The sequence below is a fragment of the Choloepus didactylus genome, chromosome 5, assembly GCF_015220235.1.
Source record: "Choloepus didactylus isolate mChoDid1 chromosome 5, mChoDid1.pri, whole genome shotgun sequence".
Lineage (NCBI taxonomy): Eukaryota > Metazoa > Chordata > Mammalia > Pilosa > Megalonychidae > Choloepus > Choloepus didactylus.
The window spans coordinates 55946816-55973622 of record NC_051311.1 but is presented as its reverse complement, the minus strand read 5'-3'; the positions used below and the strand labels follow the sequence as shown (position 1 = coordinate 55973622).

At 43.9% G+C, this 26807-nt stretch overlaps 1 protein-coding gene across 3 annotated transcripts in view; it reads right to left on the bottom strand.

Annotated features, from left to right (window-relative positions):
* LOC119534065 (solute carrier family 23 member 2-like) overlaps nt 1-5834 on the bottom strand; it is a 58205-nt gene extending 52371 nt beyond the window's left edge. The window contains exons 1-3 of one of the 3 annotated variants that reach the window (XM_037836101.1): nt 5791-5834; nt 5013-5094; nt 1656-1888 (exon numbers count right to left, since the gene is read on the bottom strand). In XM_037836101.1, coding sequence (XP_037692029.1) covers nt 1656-1888; nt 5013-5094; nt 5791-5819 — 344 coding nt within the window. In that variant the 5' untranslated portion in view covers nt 5820-5834. Of the gene's footprint in view, nt 1-1655; nt 1889-5012; nt 5095-5790 lie in introns of those variants that run through there. The other 2 variants (XM_037836102.1, XM_037836104.1) reach the window with 2 other exon arrangements.
* Nucleotides 5835-26807: the final 20973 nt, after the last annotated feature.

The window sequence follows — 26807 nt, the reverse complement described above, 5'->3', positions numbered from 1 at the left end:
TAAAAGGTGCACAGAGCAGACTGACTGAATGAATGAAACATAGATATGTAAACGAGTGCAGTATGTACAGAATACTTTAGGATCAATAGACAATTTGCATTCTTACCAGTTTAACCAAGATTAACTTTGAATTAAAGACTTGCTCTCAATTTATTGACTTTTTAACTTACTGTGTAACTTTGGGGACATGAATATTTCCAAGCCTCAATTTTCTCATTCTATACAACAGAAATGTCAGTAGAACTTACTTCACAGATAGCTGAGAGAATTAAACTGGAGCATGAAGCCCATGGTCCAGTGCCTGGCACAGCATAATTTTCAAATAGAAGTATATTAGCTTGTATAATTATTATAGTATTCCAGGCCCACGTTTCAAAATTTTGAACACATTATTAGGCTGAGATGTGAGCATCTAGTTGGGGTGAGAAGAGCATGAGAGCAACATCTCTGGTGTGGCCAGAAGGTGGACAGGCCACCAGCGTAAGATCAAGTGCCTCTAGGTGATGTGCCCCAGTGGGCTTGTGGTGGATTGAATTGTGTACCCCAGTTTGGACATGTTCTTGGTATTGATCTGCGTTCTGGTGGGTGTGGACCTATTGTAAATATGATCTCTTCAAGATATCACTTCAGTTAAAGTGTGGGCCCACTGAATCAAGTTGGGCTTTAATCGGCATCACTGGGGTCCTTTATAAGCAGAATAAAAGTCAGACAGAGGGAGAAGCCATGGAGAACAGCCAGAGGCTTGTGGCGTTGGGTCTACTGAGCTCACCAAGACGCAGTTATGCAAAGTCTTTTTGTCCCTGGGGCTCAGAATAGCTTTTGCTCATTAATGTTCTAACATTAGATCCTAAAACATAAATGTAAGGTTTCTGCTTCTGCTCATCTATTTAGTGATGCTCGGGAGCAAGCATCACTCACCTGCTCCAGCAAACCTTGCCCAACGCCACCCCACCAGACAAGCCCTTACTTCCTCGGGGGCTTCTACAACACCATGAGCACATTTACCATGGCCCAAAGCACACCAGGCTCTAGGCCCATGTTTCCTCAAAGGCCACAAGGACCAGAAAGTTCCATTGTTTCTCTATCTCCATGTCTAGCACAGTTAGCCCTCATGTAAATATCTGTCGAATGATGAAAAAATTGAATACTTGTATAATTTAATGACTATAGAGAATTTTTTGAATTGAATATGTTACAGATCCCTAACTTGAACTAGTTGGAACTCTTGAAATATCACGCTTATCCTATTCAGACTTCTGAAAAGAAAGATGTGTTGATGCTGCTTGGTACTTGGGTCGCAAGTAAGAGAAGTTTCCCCCCCTAAGGAGGTCAAAGCCAAGCAAAAGACAGACTGAAGGCACTTGAGGGACTCTGGGCTCCTGAGCACATATAGCGGTGTTTTAGGGAGTGTGTGGGATCCCAGAGGGCAGCAGGGAAAAAGCACAGGCTGAGGAAAAAGAGAGGAGGGTGTGTGTGTGTGTGAGCGAGCGGGTGAACGGTTGAGAGATTCTGGGTAGGCACCAGGGAACAGAGAAGCGCATGCAGCTTGTGGGTGGACATCGTGATTTCTGCCCTCCCAGCTCAGCAACTGTGGGCACATCACCTCCCCTCCCCCAGGCCTCGGCCCCCTCATCTAAAATCTGGGGCATTCCCACCTATCTCCAGGATGGCCGTGAGGACAAGCGGGTGACGATGCTGGCGTGGGTGGCACCCCATGGTGTGTCCTCGTGCATGAGCCGAATGCAGGGCTGTGGCCCGCACAGCTGCGTGTGCTCTGCCCACAAGTCCACTGATGCCTTCTCCCCGGACCTCTCTGTGGACACGGGGAAGGGGAGGGAATTGCTGTGGCTGGGAAGAATCGTTGGTCTGATCCTTTTCTTCTTTTCTCCTATTAGGGCAGGAACCACTGACTCAAAGACTGTTCCCAGCCTCTGAGTATGCTAAGCCCTGACTTCATAACAACCTGGACCATCTGAAGGTGATGGGAAACTCTTCTGCATATGCTATAAAACAGTTGTCTGGGAAACTGACCCTGCATGAGGCCCCACATGAAAAATAGTTATTTTAGAACTTCAAGCTGGGAAAAAGTTGTCATCCCTGAGAACAGCTGGTTCCTCCCTCCTCATAAGAGTGACTTCTCTGCAGCCCGGCAGCCATAGATGGAGTTAGGCACAAAGCCTGATCTAACAGCCCCACAACAAGAGACCATCCCTTCTGAAAACACCCGTTTTTGTCTCCTTTCTGTGAACTTGCTTGTCTATTTCTATTTTATTCACCCAATTGTTTATAAATATGTCTTCTGTTGTAAAGTACCTCAAATTGTTTTTGCAAAGATGTGAGACAAATAAAATAAGCAAAGAATCAGGGTGCTGAGAGACCTGCATGTCAGAGCTGAATTGTTAGCATATATTAAAGACATTACATGGAAACAAATGACATCCCAGAGAAATTTTCGAGCAGGGCTTCTCAGGCACCAGGGGGAGAAGCCCCATTTCAGGGTGTATCAGAATATGGGGAGTGCATTTAATCCCGCAAAATCCCCTGCTGAGGGAATCCTGTGCATGTGACTCACATGGCAGCAGAGGGAAGCTTGCGAGCCCCGTTTTGGAAGAAGAATGAATTCTTAATGAAGCATTCCCTGCCAGTGAGCACTGGTACTAGAAGATGGGTTCCCACTTCTTCTGGTTGGAGGTGGGTCTATCAACTCAATGCATGGGTTGGAATTTCCCCATTTTAAGACTGAATCAAAAGAGGCATTGTAAATGGTGGTGATGGTAGCAATGCTGTGAACATAATTAACACCACTGAATTATATATTTGTGGTTAAAATGGAAAATCTTAGGTTGCATATATGTTACTAGAATAAAACTTAAAAAAAAAACCACATAGGACTGTACAATACAAACAACGAACTCTACTGTAAATCATGGACTATAGTTAATAGTACAATTACGATAATATTCCTTTGTCAATTATAACAAATGTACCACACTAATGTGTGACGCTAATAAAGGGGAGGGGTGTGGTATACGGGAACTCTGCTTTGTGTATGTTTTCCGTAAACCTACACATTCTATAATTAAAAAAAAAGAGGCCTTAGGATGAGGGCTGACATTTTATAGCACTTTACTGGTTACAAAGAGCTTCCCATACATGTTCTCATTTGCTTTCCACTGCAATCTTATTGCCCCATTTTACAGATGAGGAGATTGAGGCACAGTGAGGTTACATGGCTTGTTCAATGTCACGCAGTAAGTGGAAGAGTGGAACCTGCTGCTGTGGAGTAGAGGGCAGTGCCCGCCCCAGCACCCTGCTTGCAGACAGATCCCTGCACAGACAGGGACAGCCCTCCAGCTCCCCTCAGACAGACAGCAGAACTGGAGTAGACCCCGGTGCAAGGGGAGCAGCAGTGGGAAGGCTGGGTGGATCCCTGGGGGCATTGTGGATTCCTGCCTCCTCTAATACCCACCATCCCCAACACAGCATTCTGGAAATTTCCTTCCACAAAGTCCAATGGGACTGTCCACCTTCCTCCAAAGGTGGTTTTAATTACCCTGTCTCTGTGTCCTCACTCATGCTGTACATCCCCCTCTATCCCACCACCTACACCCTCCCTCAGAGAGTGCAGATGCTCCCTCCTCCATGAACCTTTCCTGATCCCCCCACCTGAGGTGAGTGCTCTCTTGCAGTCCCACCACGGTTTATTTCTCTATTATGTAATTTACCATTTTCTCCCTTGTATTAACAATATTTATTTACCCCCCTTTTCATCCAGCTAGGCCATGAGCCTTCAGGGTTCGGAGGCTGTGTTCCCCGTGTTTATGTCTCTAGAAGTTTCTAGCAGAGCAACACACACATGAAAACCAAAAACATCACAGAAAAGTGACTCCTTCATCCAGGTGGTGAACTGAGGCTCTGAGGAAAATGAGGGCAGGGAGACAAGTAAAACCACTGAAGGGGGTGGATAGATACCCCAGACCTCTCCACTTCCCACTTTACCTCAGGTAAGCCATAACTGTGGGAAACACCACAGCCTTCAGGAAAGTGAGTCCATAAATTATTTCCCAAGATTTCCTTTGGCATCCATGAGATAGTGGAGGCAGAAAGATAAGAGAATTCTGAGAAGAGGAGACCTCTGCTCTGGGGCGCCACCCGTGCTTTCCCAGAAGAGACGGCCATGCCTTTCCACGGGAAGGCTGACCGGCAGCAGGCAGGGGCTGGCAGCCCGGCTCCAGGGAAGGCTCTAGAGCCCAGCCTAGGCTAGGGGTGGCACCTGCCCCACAGACACCAGGCTGGGCCTCAGGGAGCTGTAGCCCCTGCACTGGAAGTGACAAGAACATGGGGTCTCCACTCAGTTCACCTCGTTATTTTTAGGTGCCCCAAACAGGTTGGAGAGGGCGATAGGACCAAGTGTCAAGGACTAATCAGAGGCCTCCAGGTGGGTTGATGTGACTTTACTTCTTGGGGCCCCAGTTTCCTCATCTGTTCTCCACTGGGTTATAAAGAAGAAAATAAAGTATGTAAAGTGCCTGGGGCATATTGGTTGCTTCTCCCCTCACTCCTTTCCTTTGCTTCCCTTCAGAAAAGGCTTCTGATAAGAGAAAGCACAATGCTGAGAAAGCTGGAAAACAAACTTTTAGATTCAACAGAGACCAACTAACTAGTAAATGGGAAGGGAACAGGATCTGTCACCTGCATAACCAGGAAACCCAATCTTGGACCTCCTCCCCATTCTTTCGTGATTTTTCCACAGAGTTTAGCAAGCAGGAAAGACTCTGTGTCTCTGGTAATGGTGATCCGAGGTGACAGGCCCTGGGAGGGTGGAGTGTTGACTAAGATTTGAGGTGGGAAAGGCAGCTGCTTCCCCTGTTTAATCTAGACCTAACTTAAACCGAGCTAAGGACACACATACATAGCACTAATAATGAGCCAGGGCAGTGGGTCTCCACGTGGCAACCTCCTCCGTACCCCTTCTTGCCTTCTCTCTCCCTCTCTCTCCCAGCAGTACTCACCAAGGGGTTGGTGTCGGTAGAGCTCATGGCAACCCAGCGTCTTCTCCTTCTGGCTTCCTCCTGGGAAGCAGGGCTGAGACCACTGAAAAGAAGAAGTGCAACTGTCCCAGCAGAGAAAGATAATCTTCTCAAAGCCTGACTCAGCGCAGAGGGTGGGCGGCGGGACTGCCGATGCGGTAATGCCACCAGGAGACAGGGATCCTGGCACAGGTCCTGGGGAGGGAGGAGCCTCCTGGTCTTTCCTTCCCTCTGCTAGAAAACCTCACCTGTCAATCAATAACAAACCCCAACTTCCTGCCCTGCCTAGTATGCTGCAGAGGACCAAGGTGCATTCAGCTTCAGTGGATGTTTCATAATTTGGTAAGTTTTGGCCATTGCAGAGACATTAATGATCCTCCATGGCACTAAGGAAACAAATCAGGGCACTCTCGGTCAGGGTGTGGTGTGAGTGCCCTTTCTGAAAGCCAGGTTCCACGGGGCAGGAAGCGTGGGGGAGTGAGGGTGAGGCTCTGGGATAAACATAGAGGCTTCTCAGTTTTGTGAAGCATTCCTGGTGACCAGTTGAGCAGGAAGGGAAAGCACTGGGAAATAGCACTCCCAGCCTGCCCCCCTGGGGTGCGTTGATGTCACTAACAAGGGAAGGGTGTTCCTTATTGACCTGAGAGCATCCCCTAAAGCTCGTGGGTGACCTAAAGGCCTCCCAATGCCCACATGAGAGCCTGAGAAAAAAACACAGTGCTTGAGTGTCCCTCACTTTAAGAGATATCTAATAACCCACCTGTTAGAGACAGAAATCCAGGAAAGCATAGTCTTGCTCTATTCTACAGAAGACACTTAAAAGCCCCTCCTCAAAAACTCCTGATGAACCCCACTCCAAAGAAAGCCAAGTGCCAGCTACTCATGATGGTGGAGCATCCTGGAATGGGCGGTCCTGTGTCCAAAATTTCAGGAAATGGAAAGCAGAACCCACACAGACATAAGTGGTAAGTGTAGCAAGAGGAAGCCCTGAAAAACGTGACAATGAGATGCTTGAAAAGGGAAGAGGCAGACCTGGTTTGGGCTGTGACAGAAAGGCCAAGTTCAGAAGAGTCAAAAGTCACTAAGTAGCTGATGTTTACTGAAGACTTCCTAGGTACATTGTGCTCTGCCTTTATTGGGTGTATTATCATATTTAATCTTCACAACAAATCCAGCATTCTTATCCCATTTTACAGACTAAGAAATTCAGGTGTTGATGTGTTGAGCTCTTTGCCCAAGGTTCATAGTAAATGCAGGAACTGAGATTCAAACCCAGGCAGTCTCATTCCTCAGTCATGGAGTCAAAGACATGTCAAATGGGTCCCTCGGGGTCTGACAATGAGGAGGACACTGCAACTGCAGGGGAAGAGGCTCCAGTGGAGAAGGTCCAGAGGGGTTTAGATTCTGTAAGCATGACCACAATGAGGCAAGCTTATTCTTATCCCTGAAAGGAAACATGGTGCCCAGGAGCCCCAAGTTCACCTCAGAAATGAAAGTGACACAAGTTAGCCTCAGGAGGGCATTGATTCCTGCTGCTGTTGAGTTCCCCTAAAAACACTTAGGTGTGCAGTTCCCTGGGCTGCGTGAGTTGCAAGCAGGTGTTCACATTCATTGCTTCACTGCTACCGGAAGTCCTGGCTGGTCCGTGAGTCAGCGTGAGGAGCTGCCTCCACAGTCCACCACAACCCCACGCCCTCACGGACCTGCAGGCATGAGCAAACCTGAGGTCACTTTGTGCATGACTTTTCCCTGTCACCTTTGGGGTAAAGTGGAAGAAGGAGATTTCTTAAAGACTCTGCTTTTCCCACCCTTGAGGTTCTTTCTTGACTATGCCCCTTGCTCTCCCGGCCGCTGCTTAGGGTACAATTAAATTCTCCTATAGCATGAAGTAAAATGGTACAGGAGTAGCTACACGCATTTGAGGTAAGTCGCAAAGATGGTCTCCCGCTACCCACTTCATTTGGTTACCTGTTATACTGTGTTCCTCAGTCTTCATCTTCAAGTCCCCTCTTCTGGGCCTGACACATTGCAGCTCACACAGTTCTTGGCTTTCACTCTTTGGCTTGCAGTCACTGCTGCTGTCCCTACCTTCCTCAACAGCTCAGATGGGGTGTCAGGCTGGAGCCTGTCCCTTCCTCCACCTTCCACTCTTTAGAAGTCATGTTCACAGACTGTGGTCCCTTCACCCATCATTGGCCTGGCTGGGCTTCTCACCACCATCCCTCACACTACAGCCACTGTAGTGCCCACAACTGTCCCCCAACCTCAGTTGCCACAGCTGGTGGCCTTGCAGATTCCAAAGTTGGAAAAGAGGTTGCTAGTATTTAATTGCTGCTCCCGGCTGCCCCTTCTCAGTAGGAGCAGGTCCTGCAGCCAGCTAAGGTGTCTTCATGATTCCAGCTCTGGTTCCGCACACCCAGAGTAGAGGGAGTGCTGCAGTAGGCTGGACAGAGCAGAGAAAAATGAAAGTCACAGGGATTCTACTGCAGCGACACTTCTGGAGGGAGAGGTCCTGGACTGACAGACTTCCTCACCTTGATGGTAATGAGTGAAACAGTGTCTCTTTCTTGACTGTTGACCCAGCCTGAGCACCAGTCTGCAGCCTTCTGGTGTCAGTTCATTACCCACCCACCACAGAACAGTGTTCCAGAGTCCTTCTTGGCAACCTGTGATATGCCCGACTGCCGTCCGGGAAATCAGAGGGTGCCTGAGGGTGTAAACCACTGCATATGAGTTAGGGCTCTTAGTTGCAAGCAACAGCAACTGACTGACCAACTTAGGCAAGGAATAGGCATTTGAAGAACACTGGCAGCTCATGGTGGCACAGTGGCAGGAACCCTTGGCCTTTCTCTTTTAGGGCATTCCTGTCAGGTGATTCATCTCCACCCATCGTCCTGTGCCATCTCTCAAAAGTCAGATTCCAAGGACGGAGTAACTGATTGGCCCAGCCTGGGTTGTGCACCCATCCCTGTAAGCAGCCAATGGGGCTTGGGGTGGAGGTGGAGTGGGGTCCTGTGACTGGCAACTTCTCAAAAAGCAAAGGGAATGGAGATGGGCGGTTAGCCCAAAGGAAAGGGAAGGAAGGCAGCAGGAAGATTCAGGAAGGAAGTGGCCACTCCCAGAAAGGGAGTATCCCAGGTGAAGAAATTCAGTGGGTTTCTCCAAGCAAATTCTGTGCTGCAGCAAGTTCAATACCCCCTGGTCACATTGTCAGGAAAAAGTACAAGGGAGTGTACCCACTTCATATACATCATTTTGTTGCTGACAAAGCACTTTCCACTTCTATCTCCCCCACCTAAGCACAAACCCAGGAAGGTCATTAACTGCTGCCCCCTCAGAAATAGGAGCTTAATATAGCTGGTGGGGCCCTATTTTTGAACTACTAGTGCATGTTTTTTGTGCAGTTATTTTCTTCTTTCCTCCCCACCCATTGCAGAGGGCCCCAGAACATAGCCACGCCTTCAAGGAAAGCAGGCAGGAGCACCCTGAACTTACTGAGCTTTAGAACAATAAGGGTTAATTTCTTGCCCCCCTGATTTTTTGGACCCCTGATTTTTCCTCCCCTCAGTGTGGGGACACACTTGGCTGAGACTCCTCAGGCGGAGTTTTTGTCTACACCACGGACTGAATACAAACTCGAGAATGAGAGCCAAGCATTTGAGGCAGTGGTGAACCCGGGAGAACTCTGTGCAGAGATATGGAGCCTCTCAGAAGCTGGGTTTCAGGGTGCACTTCCAGGCTGCATGGGACAGGCTGTTACAGGATGCTTTAAATGCTTGGAGCAGATCCAGGGGTCATTGGCATGAAGACGAATGGTGTTAGGGGCTGCAGACCAGATTAAACCCTGATGCCCGAGAAAATACCTAGAAAGAGAAGGCAGGAAGATGGTTTTTATGCTCTCTATGCCAGACTTGGAATTTTCTTGAAGAACCAACCCTCTTCCTAGGGAGGGAAGGGGCTGTTCCAAAGTTACCTGCTAGGGACCTACCCTCCAGGTCAGAGGGGCTTTCTCTAGAACTGTCAGCCCTGCCTGAGCTTGGCAGGTGTCACAAGCCCTCAGGTGGGGGCACCTCTGAGCCAGCTAAGGCTGAGAAACCCCCAGTTCCCACCAAATGGATGGGGGGCCTGGCCTCGACGCAGAGACAGAGTTCAGGGGAGGAATCTGGTCCCACAGCAAGGGCCGAGGGAGTAAGGTACAGTTCCAAGACAGCTCTGAAGAACTTAGGGCCTGCAAGTTTCCCTTTCCACTGTGCTTCTAGGAGGTATTGACGTTTCATGAGCAGCTGAATCCGTAAACATGAACCTCTGGCTAAAAGTGTGAAAGCGAGAAGTGCTTGAGCAAGTCTCCAGAGACGAGGGGCACCAGAGGCAGGAGCCACGAGGGTCCTACAAGCTTCTGGATCCAATTTACCCCATATTCTTCCCATGCCACAGAGCTGAGGCCTAGGGACTCTGGCAACAACTGAGGAAGTGGTGTGGTTGGAGGTTTGGGGTGGGAGGCAGCCCACAATTCCTACTATCTTTAAGACAAAAGCCACTACCGAGTTAGGCAACACACTCAGAGGCGTATCCAGTTTCAAGAAAAGTTCTGCTGGCTCCATGGCTGAGGGAGGGAAGGGGAGAGGACCAGAGGGGAGGGGGGAGGGGTGGGTGTAGTGCCAGGAGGAGGGAGGAGAGAACTTTGCTCAGGAGCCAATCTCATCTACCTTGTCACCAGGAGATCCCAGGGAAATATCACTCACAGAGCCAGGCGCAGTATGTCTGGGGCAGTCACTGACCAGAGCGACTCCGTAGGGGGCAGAATCCAATATAATGTGTTGGAAATAATAATGATTTTTTTCCAAGTATTTTCCTTTTCTCTCCCTTCCCTAGGTCCATTGCCTTGGGAGGGGGCGGGTAGGGGAGTGTGAAAAGGCAGAAAGCAAAAGTACCTGTAATTTCCTTTTTTTTTTTTTTTTTTTTTTTTTTGCTTCTTTGTATCTTAAGGTCTTAACCCATTCAGGCAAAAATATCTCCATTTAGAGAAGGAGAGATTTCACCTGGCAGGTGGTTGGAGTGGGGTGGGGGGACATAGTGACAGAGGGGAAATGGTGAAAGCAAGGGTGCTGGAGGATGACTGTACTCCACTTCCTGGGTGAGAGTCCTGGTGGGGCAGCAGGACCTAGAAAGGGACAATTCGTATAGACAGGGCCGCAGACACCACCACCTTAGGAACTGGAGCAGCTGAATGGCTCCTGGATCTTCAAGCCTGATATGAAGATGTTCAAGATGGGCCTGAAGAGACAAGGGGCTTCTAAGGGTGGACATATATGAACTGAAGCACATGGACCAGACAGAGAACAGACAGCTCAGGGGACACTTGTGAGGACGGGTGACTTGGGGCCAGATGGATCCTTCCCCAAAGACTTGTTATGACCCAAGTGCTTGAGATCTAAGCCACAAACCCCAGGAAAGGGGAAGAACTCCTTCTGGAAGGGTGAGTTTCCACCACCCCAGCAGAATGGAGGTTCAGATGTTTTTGTGTTTTTGTGTTTGTTTTTGCCTGTGCCAGTTTGAATGTATTATGTCCCGCAAAATGCCATTATCTTTGATGTAATCTTGTGTGGGCAGATGTATCAGTGTTGATTAGATTGTAATTCTTTGAGTGTTTCTCTGGAGATGCACACCACCAAACTGTGGGTGATGACTCTGATTCGATAATTTCCATGGAGGTGTTACCCCACCCACTCAGGGTGGGTCTAAATTAAATCACTAGAGCCATATAAATGAGCTGATAAACAGAAGGAACTCAGTGCAGCTGAGAGTGACATTTTGAAGAGGAGCTTCAGCTGAGAGGGACACTTTGAAGAATGCACAGTAGCTGAGAGAGTAGCTGCAGATGAGAGACAGTTTGAAGACAGCCGTTGAAAGCAGACTCTTACTCTGGAGAAGCTAAGAGAGGACAAACACCTCAAGAGCAACTAAGAGTGACATTTTTGATGAACTGCAGCCTAGAGAGGAATATCCTGGGGGAAAGCCATTTTGAAACCAGAGCTTTGGAGCAGACGACAGCCACGTGCCTTCCCAGCTAACAGAGAGTTTCCAGACACCATTGGCCATCCTCCAGTGAAGGTATCCGATTGTTGATGCATTACCTTGGATACTTTATAGCCTTAAGACTGTAACTGTGTAACCAAATAAACCCCCTTTATAAAAGCCAATCCATTTCTGGTGTTTTGCATTCTGGAAGCATTAGCAAACTAGAACATTGCCCATCTGAGTTTTTGCTTTGTTTTGTTTTGTTTTGTTTGACTGAAATTCATACCTGTTATGGACACCTTAAGGAGGAAGGAGAGCTGAGCCTCTGGATCACCAGAAAACTTCTCCAGAAGTAGCCATGGAGAGAGTAGCAACTGTGGTTGTGTGGGCCATGGACAAAGCAGGACTGTAGTGTTTGTCATTCCCACACCTCACCTCCATCACATCCTCAAATTGCAGGCAGGTTATCAAGGATGATGTCCCTGGTTCTGACCCTTCATAGCACCATCCCCAATATTGTACTTGCATGGTTGGTACCTTGCACTGGGCTCCATTTCAGTTCCAATGCTACCCAGAACTGCAGCTGAGGGTTATGGGAACCCAGGGCTGAAGACCCTCTAAGCTCCTACATGTCTACCCTATTGTAATATAGCAACACTGACTCCTCTTTGTGAATCAGACATGGATGAGAGGTGTGGGAGTCTAGAGTCAAAGATCTTCCAAGATCTGGTGTTTGTAGAATTGCCTTGTGATTGGCTTTATAAGAAGAGAGTAGTGGTTTTGGCCTCTGGCTCCTATGCCAACCAATTCCTCTCAACAGAAGTTGACCTAAACACTTCTTACATGCAGTATATATCTGCTCTTTGATCGATTCTGATGGTCTGAGTAGCATGGGGTTTGGACTACATGTTAAAGAGCATACCCCATACTTCTGAGGAGCACATGAGGTGATTATAACAGGAGGTTTCTGCCTAGCTCTGATCAAGACTCTCATGTCCTCAGTCTTTGGCTGAATGTCAGCCTGGCAAAACGTCCAAAGACTGACTTCAGGTCCTATTGGTTTGCTATGGGTTGAATTGCGAATTCTGGAAGGAAGTATATATGAAACTGCAGCCTAGAGAAGGCAAGAACCTGCTTGGTGTACGCCATCATCTCGGTGAATGAAACAAACATCCACACCACTGAAGCCAGAACCCAAATCATCCTTGTTAACTGATCTGCCATATACAGTTCTACCAAATCTTACTCCTAAATATTTCCATGTGTGTCCCATTTTCTCTAGTGGTAACAAATATATTATCCTCATCTAACCCACCTTCTTTGCTCTTCCTTCAATTTTACATTGACTTCATTACGTGTCTCTTCACAGTCCCTTCTATTTCATCAATTGATTTTATGCACAGCAGTCTGGATAAATTCTCTAAAACCTAATCTGGTCAGGCCATTCCCTTGTTTAAAGCTATTCCTGATTCTCTTTGCCTTGAGGAAAAAGTAAAACTTCTTAGCATGGCTCATGATGTCCTTCATGATTTGGCTCCTCCAAGTTTCATTGCTCATCACTTTCCCTATCAAACAGTATCTGGGACATGTAGTAAGCATTTGATGAATAGCAGTTGGGCTGAATCAAATTACCCAAGTCATGAACTTGTGACTCTGCTCTCATGGGCCAGGTCTTTTTCAAGAAATAGGTAAGCCTCCACACCCCCCTTCCATTGTCCATGGTCTGTCTATGAGATAACAGGGGGTTTCTGAAAGCACAGCCCAGATTCTGGTCTCCCCTGCCTGAGCTCAGCATTGACAGTGTAAGGCTGGACACTTGCTGGGCAGACCCACAGGCAGGAGGTGTTGCTATCATTGTCACAGACTGTGGGGCAGGGCTGGCTTTTCCCTAAAGGTCTAGAAATTGTATCTCCATTTCAGAGAGTGAAACAGCCCCTTGGAGAGGGGTGTAGCTTATCCAAGGTCTTTGACCACCATGCTGGAGGATGGAGAGGTTTTGTGCTCCCCATCAGCACACTGCATACCAGAGCAGCTACTCCGTGCTTACCCTTACCACTGTCCCCTTTGTAATGATTTTAAAAATCCCTTCTTCCATAAAAAAAGGACCATAGAAAAGATTAAAAGAAGACTTCAGAGAGAAAAAGAACTAAGAGTGTTAAAGAAAGCCTTCCAGTGCCATTCTTTCTAAATAAGCTTTGTGCTTGGCAGGAAAAATAAACTGAAGTTGGAGCTGAGAGAGAAGGGAGAGACAGTGCTGGAGATCTCAGAGGAAAACAGGTGCAAAATAGCTTAGGAGGGGCAAGATGGCAGAGTGGTGAGGTGTAGGTTTTACTGACTCCTCCAGGGCAGTAGGTAGAAAGCCAGGAACTGTGTGGACTGGACATGGCAGAGCAATTTGACTTTGGGCATACTTCATACAACACTCACGAATGCATGGAACAGTTGAGATCAGTGAAATCTGTAAGTTCTCACAGCCAGGGGACCCGTGCCCCTCCATACCAGGCTCAGTTCCGTGGGAGGAGGGGCCGTCAGCGCCGGGAACGAGGAGGCAGAACTGCAGTTGCAGCTCTGATTGAAATCTCAGACTGCTGATCAAATCTCCAAACATAGATAGACTGAGACCAGACATCAGAGAATCCGGAAGCAGCCAGCCCAACGGGGAGGAGATAAGGCTAGCCAAAAAAGAAAAAAAAAAAAAAAAAAAAGAAAAAAAAAACCCAAAATAAAAACAGAGACTTTTTGGAGTTCTGGTGAACACAAAACAGAGAAGGGCAGGGCTCAAACAGAATGAGGCTCATATGCAAATCCAGATGGCAAGGTCCTTTGTCTGAAAAGACTCTGTTTCTTAATTGCTCCTTAATGGCCCTAAGCTCCTTGTCTCTTAGCATTTCAATAGCCCATTAGATCTGCAACAAGGACACTTCTTTTTTTTTTTTTTTAATCTTTTTCTCTTTTTCTAAAACAATTACTCTAAGAAGCCCATTACGGAAAGCCTCAAAGACTTGCAATTTGGGCCAAGGCAAGAGCAGAGATAAGATAGCTCTGAGAGACAAAGCAATAAGTCTAGTGGCTGAGAAAATTTGCTAAACACCACAACTCCCCAATAAAAGGGGGTGGCATCCCATTACAGCCATCTTCCCTGAGGGCAGGGAGTGCTCCTGCCCGGTGCCAGAGCCACAGGCCAGAGCTTCTCCAAACAACCCAGTGTGACGGGAAGTGTTTCCAGCAATGTGTGCACACACCCCCACATCGGGCATGGACAATAGCCTTTCACTCACCCACAGCTAATTGTCCGAGAGCTGGGAAGGCAGAGCTGTGTGAAAAGGGGGAAATTAACAGGCCCCATTCAGCCATTCTTTCAGCAGACTGGGAATGCCCCTACACAGCCCTGTGGCCCAGAACTTCCCTTGGGGGATGTGTCAGAAATAAAGCGGTACCTGTAAGGGAATAAACGCTCTCTCGGTTCTGGAGGAGAAAAGAATTTATTTACAATCTTGCAAGATAGGGCGTCCAGCCAAACACATGGTAGGCTGGCGCGCCAGAGGAAGAGAATGGTGATCTTTATTTTTTTTTTTTTTGCTTTTATAAAAGGGGGTTTATTTGGTTACACAGTTACAGTCTTAAGGCCATAAAGTGTCCATCAACAAAGAGTACTTTCACTGGAGGATGGCCAATGGTGTCCAGAAAACCTGTTAGCTGGGAAGGCACATGGCTGGCATCTGCTCCAAAGTTCTGGTTTCAAAAAGGCTTTCTCCCAGGACGTTCCTCTCTAGGCTGCAGTTCCTCAAACGTCACTCTTGGTTGCACTCGGGATATTTGTCCTCTCTTAGCTTCTCTGGAGCAAGAGTCTGCTTTCAATGGCTGTCTTCAAACTGTCTCTCATCTGCAGCTCCTGTGCTTTCTTCAAAGTGTCCCTCTTGGCTGTAGCTCCTCTTCAAAATGTCACTCTCAGCTATACTGACTGCCCTCTGCCTGTCAGCTCATTTAGAGGCTCCACTGATCAAGGCCCACCTTGAATGGGTGGGGCCATGCCTCCATGGGAATATCTCATCAGAGTTATCACCGATAGTTGGGTGGGGCGCATTTCCATGCAAATCTAATCAGCACCAAAATGTATGCCCCACAAGACTGCATCAAAGAATATGGCTTTTCCTGGGGGACATAATACATTCAAACCAGCACACCCTCCCTCTGAACAGATAATCCAAAAAAAACTGAGGTCAGTGTATGGTTTCAATGAAGTCAAGAAAGAAAAGAGTAACACTGTCAAGTATTAGGATTGGGCCATTTAAAATTTTCAATTGCATTTATTCTAAGAATGTTTTTGGGGACAGAGAGCACTTCAGTGTTCCCCTAAAAGAAGCCATTTGGGAAATTTCTTTAGGACCTAGGTGCCCAAAAAGATGAGTTTCTCTTACGTAATTTACTTCAAGTTGCTAGGAAGGTCAGTGTAATGCATGCCAAATTTTAATCATTTGTATAGGATAGTGAATATATATTTACTAATAATTCCCAATAATCAAAAATACTAATTTATACATGGATAAATTCCTTTATATCACATCTAGTAATATTATTATTCTCAGAGGGAATACTGTAATTATCTAAATTCAAAGCCAATGCTATTCCTTGAAGTCTTAACAACAGTAAGTAATCCAAAATCACATGTCAAAATTAAGCAGCAAAGTATGCTGGGCTAAGATTATCCTAACATTTTCTCCCTTCTTGTAGAAACAGCTTGAAGCTCTCTGTGAAACCGTGTATATTTAATGAGAGTTGATTAAAAAGTTAAAGAAAAGGAGATCATTTTCAGGATTTCCCTTAGAGAAGAATGATCAAATAACTGTTGCAACCCAATTTTGTTATAGGTATGCCTACATTCTAAACCTAAAGATACACCAAAGGAATAACATTTCTGCACCTTGGCATGACTAGAAGAGTGACTAAAGCACTTGAAATAATCTCAAATTTATCTTTTACAGAAATCCAGTTTCTTGTATGTTCAGCTTGTATGTATCTAAATTCATTATCTCTTTTATAGCAAGTGAACACTGACCAAGATGCTATTCCTCCACATTCCCTCCAGATCTTACTATCACCTTTAACTCTGTAGCTACCTAATAATATTAACGGACAGCTCAGTATTTTTTGTTTTGTTTTGTCTTTAAATGATGCTAAGGCCTTTCACTATAAAAATTCACATAAAACTAACAATACCATTAAACTGCATTATAGCAAGTTTTGGCTTCATACTTCATATTTTTATATAATGGTTAAAACTGAGGACTGTGAAAAATTACACAATTTTAGAGATAGAGAAGGCCTTAGAGATTACTGTAGATCTTCCCCCTCTTTGTTTGAAAACCATCATGATTACCACCAACAAAAAAGAGGCAGAAAAAGTGACAACTGTCTTACAAGAAAATATTAACTTTTTCTACTTTTACTTCCTGTCCTCAAATCCCAGATTTGAGGTCGTGCCTAAAAATGGGAATTGTCAAATTAAGTATTTCTTTTACTGATATTTTAAGTAATCTTTATAAAGATATCTAATGGCGCTTAATGTTCCATGAAATAATCAGAATACAAAGATTGGATATTATGTTCTTCAGTAAAGGAAGTCTCAAGTCACAATTCAACTGTGTTAAGGTTCTGAGATAACAAGCCTCAAGTCAGCCTGAATCAATTCCAAGAAACCAGCTTCCTAAATTGCAGAAAAGATAGCTTCCATCTTTACTAAGATGCACTGAAGTCTATCACGCCAGATCATTCTTCCAATTGTCAAAGATGGGGAATCTGATTCATGTCAACTGCCTTCCTTTTCAATAGGTACAAATGACCTTATAAAGTATACACTTTACCCTCAACACTAAAGGCATTGCCAGGATTGTGATTAATCATTTAAAATAGCCACAGCTGCTTTACTTCAGTGTGTAGGCCTTCATATGTGTACTTCGGCGGGGAACTCCTCGAACTCGTCGTCCTACTCCAGAAGACCCAAGTCTACCGGCTGTTTCTTCTCTGACATCGCGACCTTTCACTCCCAAAGCCAAGCCAGAAAAAAGAGAGAAACCCTCAGTCTTCTAACACCCGCCACCCAGAATGGTGATCTTTAAATCTCCTACTCCTAATTCGCAAGTCCCTCCCCTGTTTCCCCATTGGCTGGGTACTACAGAGGTTACAGCCTATCCGAGAACACTAACTAATTCATCTTTTGAGATTTTAATTTGTACAGCCAATCCCAGAGAGCCAACTAGCTCATTATTGAGATTTTGAACTGATTAGCCAATCCCCCCCAAATTTTTATTTTTTTTGCTGTGAGTTCCCGCCTCTGATATTACCTCATATCTCTTTACATTCCAGTAACTATGGTTACTTTTCCATATAAAGAGCAGGCAGATTCTCTCTTCTCTTTGTCTGGGGCTTGTTTAAACTGGTTTTGCCTCCGTTTCCCTTATTCCATGCTGTCTCTGTGTGAAAACGAAACTTATTCCTTTCTTACAGATTCCCTCCTCTTTCTTTTTAAACACTTTTAGTTTTCACATTAGATTCTCAAATTTGCTAAGGGCTTTTTCACATTCCTCATCATAGGGATCTTTCCTATTTTTGATTCTAGTGGTTTTGATGGGTTTTTGAACTAGCCTTTGAGCACACAGGATTATGTAGCACCCAGCTGTTATAAACATTTTGGCTGGAATGATAAGGAAAATTAAAATAGATGTTGCAATTCCTTTCCATTTCTCGAACCAATTTTCCAACCATTCTGTGAGTGGGTTGTTAATGCTAGAATTCTTTTCTAGTTTCTGAAATAAGGCTGTTAAGCCTTGTAGGGCTTTGGTGATAGTTCCATTAGGTGCGGTATTATTGGGGATGAATGTGCGACAATTTCCCCCAACTATAGCACAGACGCCTCCTTTTTCAGCTAGCATCATGTCTAGGGCCATTCTGTTTTCCCATGCCATTCAGCTAGTGGCATTTAACTGTTTTGCTATTCCTTTAATGGCATTCCTGGTATAGTTGATAAATTTTAGCTGATGATCTACATTTTCATTGATGGCGACCCACCAGAATAAGGACGATTCAAATTCTGCAGCTACTTGATTTTTAGCTTTAAACTTATTAGGAACTTTCCGGGGGACCCCTATACTATCTACAAACATTTTTTTTTATTGAAGGAACCGGGTACATTTTGTACATTTTTTTTTTTCTTTTGCCTTGGGTTGGTACTTTCTTATTACTTTCAAATGCCAGGGTAAATGAGATAGCCAATTGAACCAGAGCACAGGTTCCTCCCCTCTTTTCAGGTAGTGTTGGCCAGAGGATGCCCTTCCCACAGTACCACCAGAGGTCTGCTCGGGGTATAGTTAGGCTGGAGAAGTTGCCAGTACTATCCTTGCTCACATTCCACACCTGTGTACACAAAGCCATGGTACCAAGATCCTGGAGCCCTTCTTCCCATCTGGAGAGACAGGCAGAGTGGTTTCCGGGACCAAGGAGAGATACTGGTATGGCTTTGACACTTCCCTTCTGGACTGGAGGGAAAAGGGAGGACAACGTACTACAACTTTCACCAGGAGTAGCATTTTGAAAGAGGAGTGTTATACATTTAAACTCCTTTTCATGCTTTTTCATTTCCAAGGGGAAAGGCATAATCTGAACAGTGGGTTGTTTGGTTGCACAAGCATAACAGTCACTTCTGTTTAGACTCTGGATGGTATATTTGACCCATTTTACCCAGGCATTTGTATTTTCATAACCTATCTCTATTTCTATGGTTTGCTTTAAGTCTTTGGCCTTAAGTATTCTGATGACCTTGGGGTTAATTTGAACTGGAGAGTTAAACTCCAGCCAAGTTTCCCTTAATGGTTTTTCCTTCAACCTGGGTAAGACCCATCCCTCATACTGTGTTGGTTTACCAAACAGTGTTTCAAGAATAACAGGGGTTAGATGACTCATAAGTTATACTCTCAAATGTTCACCCTCCAATAATTTTGCTCTCTATTTGAACAGTCTGCTTACATAAATGCTTATATTCTCCCTCAGTTGTTGCTGATGTTTCAGATTTTTACACCTAATTACTTGACAACCATCAAATTGTACAGTTCGAGACTTTAAGCCTTTGACTACACTTGTAACCAGCTTAGCAGAACCTGTTACTCCTTGAATATAGAACATTATGATCAGTACAAGCAATTTCATTATTAAGATATACACAGAGCACAATGCAAACACAGGGTTTAATTCAGCCTTTTCTCCCTCCTAGTATGTTCTTTCAACGGCTGCCTATTTAGAGTGATCCTTAGGGGATCTGAGGTGGGAGTCACTTTCCAGGATTTAGGTTGAGTTGCTGGATACTTATTGTTTGGTTCAGGCACTGGTCCCTTTACTCGTGTGTAATGAGTCTAGCCTCTTTCTGCTGTTCGGACTGCCATCTCAGTCGTCAGCAAGACTTGATAGGGTCCCTCCCAGATCGGTTGAAGTTTGGATTCTCTTCATGACTGGATCAGAACCTAGCTGCTGGGCTGATGTAGATGGGCAGCAAATTTAAGAGGCAGGGTCTGAGCCAGCAGTTCACGTTGCCTGAGAAATGATAAAGTAGAAGACAAGGCCGGTATATAATTTTTAAGGGAAGAAAAAAAAAATCCTTTGGGTCTAGGGAGGGGAGCTCTCCAGTCCTCCTGGGGAAAGGCAAACCAAAAACCAAAGGCCTACACCTTCTAATTGCCTAAGTACTAAATTACACATGGCTTGCACCCCTCTAATGACTCCCCTAGTGTAAAACTGCGAATACCTGCTTTAGGTACAGACACTCCTGAAGTCATGTGCATGAAGAGCGGCAAGAACTTACCAACATTTCGGGCTGGAACAATTAGACTAAAGGACAACAATAATTTACAATAACCTAAGATTAATGAACATAAAAAGACTTACCACTCTTAAATGCCAACTTAAAATTCAGTTTTTAGTACACCTAGTTCAGTGATGCTTGAAAATACGTGATTCACATATATGCGTACCCTGAACATACACACAAGTTTTGCTGTTAGATGAGTAAAAACCCACTCTCCAGGGAGAGGAGGACAAGCCTTGGTGTGTAGTATTTGACAATATATGTGGTGTCTTTATTCCTATTAGACTCAATTTTAAGATAGCAACCTGGCATCACCAAATGGAGACCTGGGAAGAGATATGAACCATTCACTGTTCTAAGTTTGTTTAATTCAGCTTTAGTGAACCTTAAACCCTTTTATAGGAACATTTACTTGCACTTTGAGTATGGACCTTTTGCTTTTGCCCAAAATATATCAGAAAAATTATTCTGCTTTTTACAAGAATACACAGTCTCATATATCTGGAACACAGACACATATAACTTATATACACACTCATAAACATACGAAACAGACATACATTCCCATTTACAAGCATGTATAGCCAATACACTACTGTTACACATACATAGAAAACTTTTACACAGTTTTTCTCACTTTTTTTTTTCATTTTTCACACTATTGTGAAACTGCACACAATTGCCCAGCTTTAGAGTACACACAAACTAGTATACGCTATAAAGACACAAAGAAATAGCTTCAGTTTACTGTAGATGAGTACACAGGAAATTTTTGCCAAGTTTTAAATTACACACTGACAAAATTCCACAGTTTGAAAGACTCCTACGTAATTATATTACATGCTTTTATTACATACAAATACAACTATCCCACATTCCTGTGTAAACATACAACTTAAACTCCCATTAGATTCATGAAGTTTTAACTCTCAGAATGCATCCAAATACAGTCCTAAAAAAATGTGCATATAACTTCCTGTATACCCTGATACACACATTAAGGGACTTTAAATATAGCTTCCACATGCCTTAGACTTAATTACACAGCACACTAAAATATGTAAATGTATTTATTAATACCTGTTCAGCTCCACCTAAGTATATGAATAGAGAATCACACAAACCCCATGCTACAAATTCCCTTCCTCTTTTTTTTTTTTTTTAAACTGCTCCAATTACTTCTCTATCTCACTTTTGTCTGTTTCCTCCCTGGCTTGTTGACTCTCTGAATATTTCCTCCAATGGCTTATTCAGCCATTCATCGATTTTTGGATCTTCTCTGAATATTAGGCTAAAATTCCTTTATATAGCTGACCTTTTAAAGTCTGAGTTATTAACAGAATGACATTGTATTCTTGGGGCTTGAGGGAGTGGGAGTCCAACCCTTTTTAGAGGCTTTTGTGGCAGCCCTTTTCTTTTCAAAGTCTGGGGTGATGTTGGGGAGATTACCTTTTTGGCCCCACCCTTCTTAAACATCGGGGTGCCACCCAGACTCTGCCTCTTCGGGGTAAAGGCTCTACCTTCTCTGAACAGTGGGGTGGCGGCCAGGCTTTTCCCATTCCCCTGGGAATGTGCTCCACCCTCTGGGTCCTGAGGCGGCAAAACTTTTCTAGAGCATTGAGGCGGAAGGCCCACCCTCAACCCCCAGGGCAAACTTACCCTTTTCATGCATGTGGGCCACTCCACTCTCCCAGCCTGAGACCACTTGACTTCAGACCTCAACTTTCATCGTTCTTTGGGGATATGGGTACAGCCAATTTTATTTTAGGTGGATGCAGTCTCTCTCTTTCTCTCATAGCCGCCCTCTTTCCCATTTCCCTTTCTTCTCCCAAGAAAGGGATATTTACATAAACCAGAGTTTAAGAATCAAGTTAATTGTTATTCAGCTAGCCTTGCTAGGCTTTTTATTAATGATTCTTACCTTCCTTTCTTTAGGAGCCTTTAGAAACGGAAACTTTTGGAAATGTCTCCATTTTTTTTTTTTTTTTCCTTAACTTTTGGTAGGTTGTAATTACTGGAGCAGTCAGCATTAACTGGCTCTCCAATTGCCTGGGGGCATAGACTGCTTCCACCAAAACCCCAGGCTTTAATGGTTCCCGCCCCAGTGGGGGAGGGGAAACCATAAGGTGGGGGAATGCTTATCCCAGGTTTTAGTTTCTTTTTTCCCTGCAGCCAGCACATGGCACAGTTCAATTCTGCCTTGGAAAAAGGTTTATTTTTATTAACATGACACACGGGGTCAGCACAGAGCCAACTCTTATCTGCCTTATATTTTGGCCAGAATATATTTGGCAGAAAAATGCCTTTTTTTTTTTTTTTTTTTTGTCTAAACATAACAATAATATTTGATCATTTTCTTTTACTCTTTCCCTTGGTCCAATTACTTTTAGTCCAATGTTTAACATGTTTCCCAATGGATTATTTAGAGAAATGTTCCCCGGGGACCCTAAAGGTACCCCCTTCCCTTTATTCCCGGCCGGCTGACTGCCTCTATTCCCCATTCTGAGTCTTGCCTGAGCATCTTTCCCTTAGGATCAGCTCTAGGCTCATCAGAATTTCCCCATTCTGAGTCTTGTTTGGGCATCTTTCCCTCAGGATCAGCCCCAGACTCTCAGAATGCTTTAACCACCAAGGTAATATAATATTTCTTTCCTTACCTTGGTCCGTGCACGGAGTTGCCTGGTTAACCAGAGGCAGGCCTTTCCTTTTCCCCCTTTTCTCATCCACAACCAGCAGATCCAAGCATCTGGTCTCGGGCCCTTTAGCTGCCAGAGATGGGCCCCCAATGGCGGAGTCCGAGACCGCTCAATCAGCGGGGCGCGCCTTCCCTTTGTCCACCTCGGGGGTCCCCCTCCAAAGCTTCGGATCCCAGACGAGCTCCCAAGTTGTCGGAAATAAAGCGGTACCTGTAAGGGAATAAACGCTCTCTCGGTTCTGGAGGAGAAAAGAATTTATTTACAATCTTGCAAGATAGGGTGTCCAGCCAAACACGCGGAAGGCTGGCGCGCCAGAGGAAGAGAATGGCGGTCTTTAAATCTCCTACTCCTAATTCGCAAGTCCCTCCCCTGTTTCCCCATTGGCTGGGTACTACAGAGGTTACAGCCTATCCGAGAACACTAACTAATTCATCTTTTGAGATTTTAATTTGTACAGCCAATCCCAGAGAGCCAACTAGCTCATTATTGAGATTTTGAACTGATTAGCCAATCCCCCCCAAATTTTTATTTTTTTTGCTGTGAGTTCCCGCCTCTGATATTACCTCATATCTCTTTACATTCCAGTAACTATGGTTACTTTTCCATATAAAGAGCAGGCAGATTCTCTCTTCTCTTTGTCTGGGGCTTGTTTAAACTGGTTTTGCCTCCATTTCCCTTATTCCATGCTGTCTCTGTGTGAAAACGAAACTTATTCCTTTCTTACAGATGGCACTCACCTGTGACATAGCACAGTCTTCCCTCAGCAGAGGACCTAGGAGGGCATGGCTTGGAAGAGGGACCCACTTGCAAGTCCCAGGGGCTGTACACCAATACCAAGGACTTGTGGGTCAGCGGCAGAGACAAACTGTGGCAAGACTGAACTGAAGGATTAGACAATTGCAACAGCTTTAAATCTCCAGGAACACCTGGGAAATTTGATTATAAAAGCTGCCCTCCCTCTCTAACTTCTCAGACACATGTCCCACATTCAGGGTGGGCAGCACCAACTACATATGCAAATTGGTGTACCAATTTGACACCCCAAGACTCACACACCCACTCACCATAAAGACAAAGTGTGGGAAAACTGGCTTGAGGGGAATAAGTGGCTCGCAGATGCCATCTGCTGGTTAGTTAAAGTGTACACCACGAAGCTGCAGATCTCACAAATTAGAGATAAGTGTTTGAATCAGTCTACATATCCTAAAAGAACCCTAGCAAGTTAAGCAAATGCCAAGAGGCCAAAAACAACAGAAAATTTTAAAGCTTTTGAAAAAACCAGATGATATGGATAACCCAAACCCAAACAACTAAATCAAAAGAGCAGAGCAGCCACAGCACTTGGAGCAATTAATCAAAGAACCAAAGATGAACAACAAGATCATGGCACAGGATATAAAGGACATGAAGAAGATCCTAGAAGAGCATAAAGAAGAAATTGCAAGGGTAAATAAAAAAATAAATGATCTTATGGGAATAAAAGAAACTGTCAATCAAATTAAAAAGATTCTAGATACTCATAGTACAAGACTAGAGGAAGCTGAACAGCAATTCAGTGAACTCAAGGAGGACAGAATGGAAAATGAAAGAATGAAAGAAAGAATGGGGAAAAAACTGAAAAAATCAAAATGGACCTCAGGGATATGATAGATAAAATAAAATGTCCAAATATAAGATTTATTGGTGTTCCAGAAGGGGAAGAGAAGGGTAAAGGTCTAGGAAGAGTATTCAAAGAGATTTTTTGGGAAAATTTCCCAAACATTCTAAACACCATAAATACACAAATCATAAATGTCCAGCAAACTCCAAATTGAATAAATCCAAATAAACCCATTCTGAGACATATTCTGATCAGATTGTCAAATACTGAAGAGAAGGAGCAAGTTCTGAAAGCAGAAAGAGAAAAGCAACTCACCACATACAAAGGAAACAGCATAAGACTAGGTAGTGACTACTTGGCGGCCACCAAGGAGGCAAAAAGTCAGTGGCATGACATATTTAAAATTCTGAGAGAGAAAAATTTCCAACCAAGAATTCTTTATCCAACAGAGCTCTCCTTCAAATTTGAGGAAGAGCTTAAATTATTCACAGACAAACAAATGCTGAGAGAATTTGCCAACAAGAGACCTGCCCTACTTGAGATACTAAAGAGAACCCTACTGACAGAGAAACAAAGAAAGGAGAGAGAAAGATGGAGAAAGGTTCAGTACTAAAGAGATTCAGTATGGGTATGTTAAAGGACATTAAGAGAAAGAGGGAAAAATATATATCTGACAAACATAAACCAAAGGATAGGATGGCTGATTCAGAAAATGCCTTCACAGTAATAACAAGATATAGATTGGCAGAATGGATCAAAAAATGAACCATCAATATGTTGCATACAAGAGACTCATCTTAGACACAGGGACACAAAGAAATTGAAAGTGAAAGGATGGAAAAATATTTCATGCAAGCTACAGCCAAAAGAAAGCAGGAGTAGCAATATTAATCCCAGATAAAATAGACTTTAAATGCAAAGATGTTAGGAGAGACAAAGAAGGCCACTACATACTAATAAAAGGGGAGATTCAAAAAGAAGAAATAACAATCGTAAATGTCTATGCACCCAATCAAGGTGTCACAAAATATATGAGACAAACACTGGCAAAACTAAAGAAGCAATGGAGGTTTCCACAATAATTATGGGAGACTTCAACACATCACTGTCTCCCATAGATAGATCAACCAGACAGATGACCAATAAGGAAATTGAAAACCTAAGCAATCTGATAAATGAATTGGATTTAACAGACATATATAGAACATTACATCCCAAATCACCAGGATACACATTCTTCTCTAGTGTTCATGGAACTTTCTCCAGAATAGATCATATGCTGGGACATAAAACAAGCCTCAATAAATTTTAAAAAATTGAAATTTTTCAAAGCACATTCTCTAACCACAATGGAATACAATTAGAAGTCAATAACCATCAGAGACTTAGAAAATTCACAAATACCTGGAGGTTAAACAACATGCTCCTAAACAATCAGTGGGTTAAAGAAGAAATAGCAAGAGAAATTGCTAGATATATAGAGATGAATGAAAATGAGAACACAACATATCAAAACCCATGGGATGCAGCAAAAGCAGTACTGAGGGGGAAATTTACAACACTAAATGCATACTTTAAAAGGGAAGAAAGAACTAAAATCAAAGAACTAATGGAGCAACTGAAGAAGCTAGAAAATGAACAGGAAACCAATCCTAAACCATGTAGAAGAAAAGAAAAAAACAAGGATTAAAGCAGAAATAAATGACATACAGAAGAAAAAAAAAGAGAGAATAAATAACACCAAAAGTTTGTTCTTTGAGGTCAACAAGATTGACAAGCCCATAGCTAGACTTTCAAAATCAAAATGAGAGAAGACCCATGTAAACAAAATAATGAATGAGAAAGGTGACATTACTGTGGATCCTGAAGAAATTAAAAATTTTATGAGGATACTATGAACAAATGTATGCCAACAAACTGGATAATGTAGAGGAAATGGACAATTTCCTGGAAGCATATGAACAACCTAGACTGACCAGAGAAGAAATAGAAGACCTCAACCAACCCATCACAAGCAAAGACATCCAATCAGTCATCAAAAAGCTTCCCACAAATAAATGCCCAGGGCCAGATGGGTTCACGGGGGAATTCTACTAAACTTTCCAAAAAGAACTGACACCAATCTTACTTAAACTCTTTCAAAACATTGAAGAAAATGGAACACTACTTAACACATTTTATGAAGCTAATATCAATCTAATACCAAAACCAGGCAAAGATGCTACAAAAAAGGAAAACTACTGGCCAATCTTCCTAATGAATATAGATGCAAAAATTCTCAACAAAATACTTGCAAAATGAATCCAAAGACACATTTAAAAAATCATACACCATGACCAAGTGGGGTTCATTCCAGGCATGCAAGGATAGTTCAACATTAGAAAATCAATCAATGTATTATAGCACATTAACAAATCAAAAGAGAAAAATCAAATGATCATCTCAATAGATGCTGAAAAAGCATTCAACAAACTCCAACATCTCTTTTTGATAAAAACACTTCAAAAGGTAGGAATTGAAGGAAACTTCCTCAATATGATAAAGAGCATATATGAGAAACCCACAGCCAACATAGTACTCAATGGTGACAGAATGAAAGCCTTCCCTCTAAG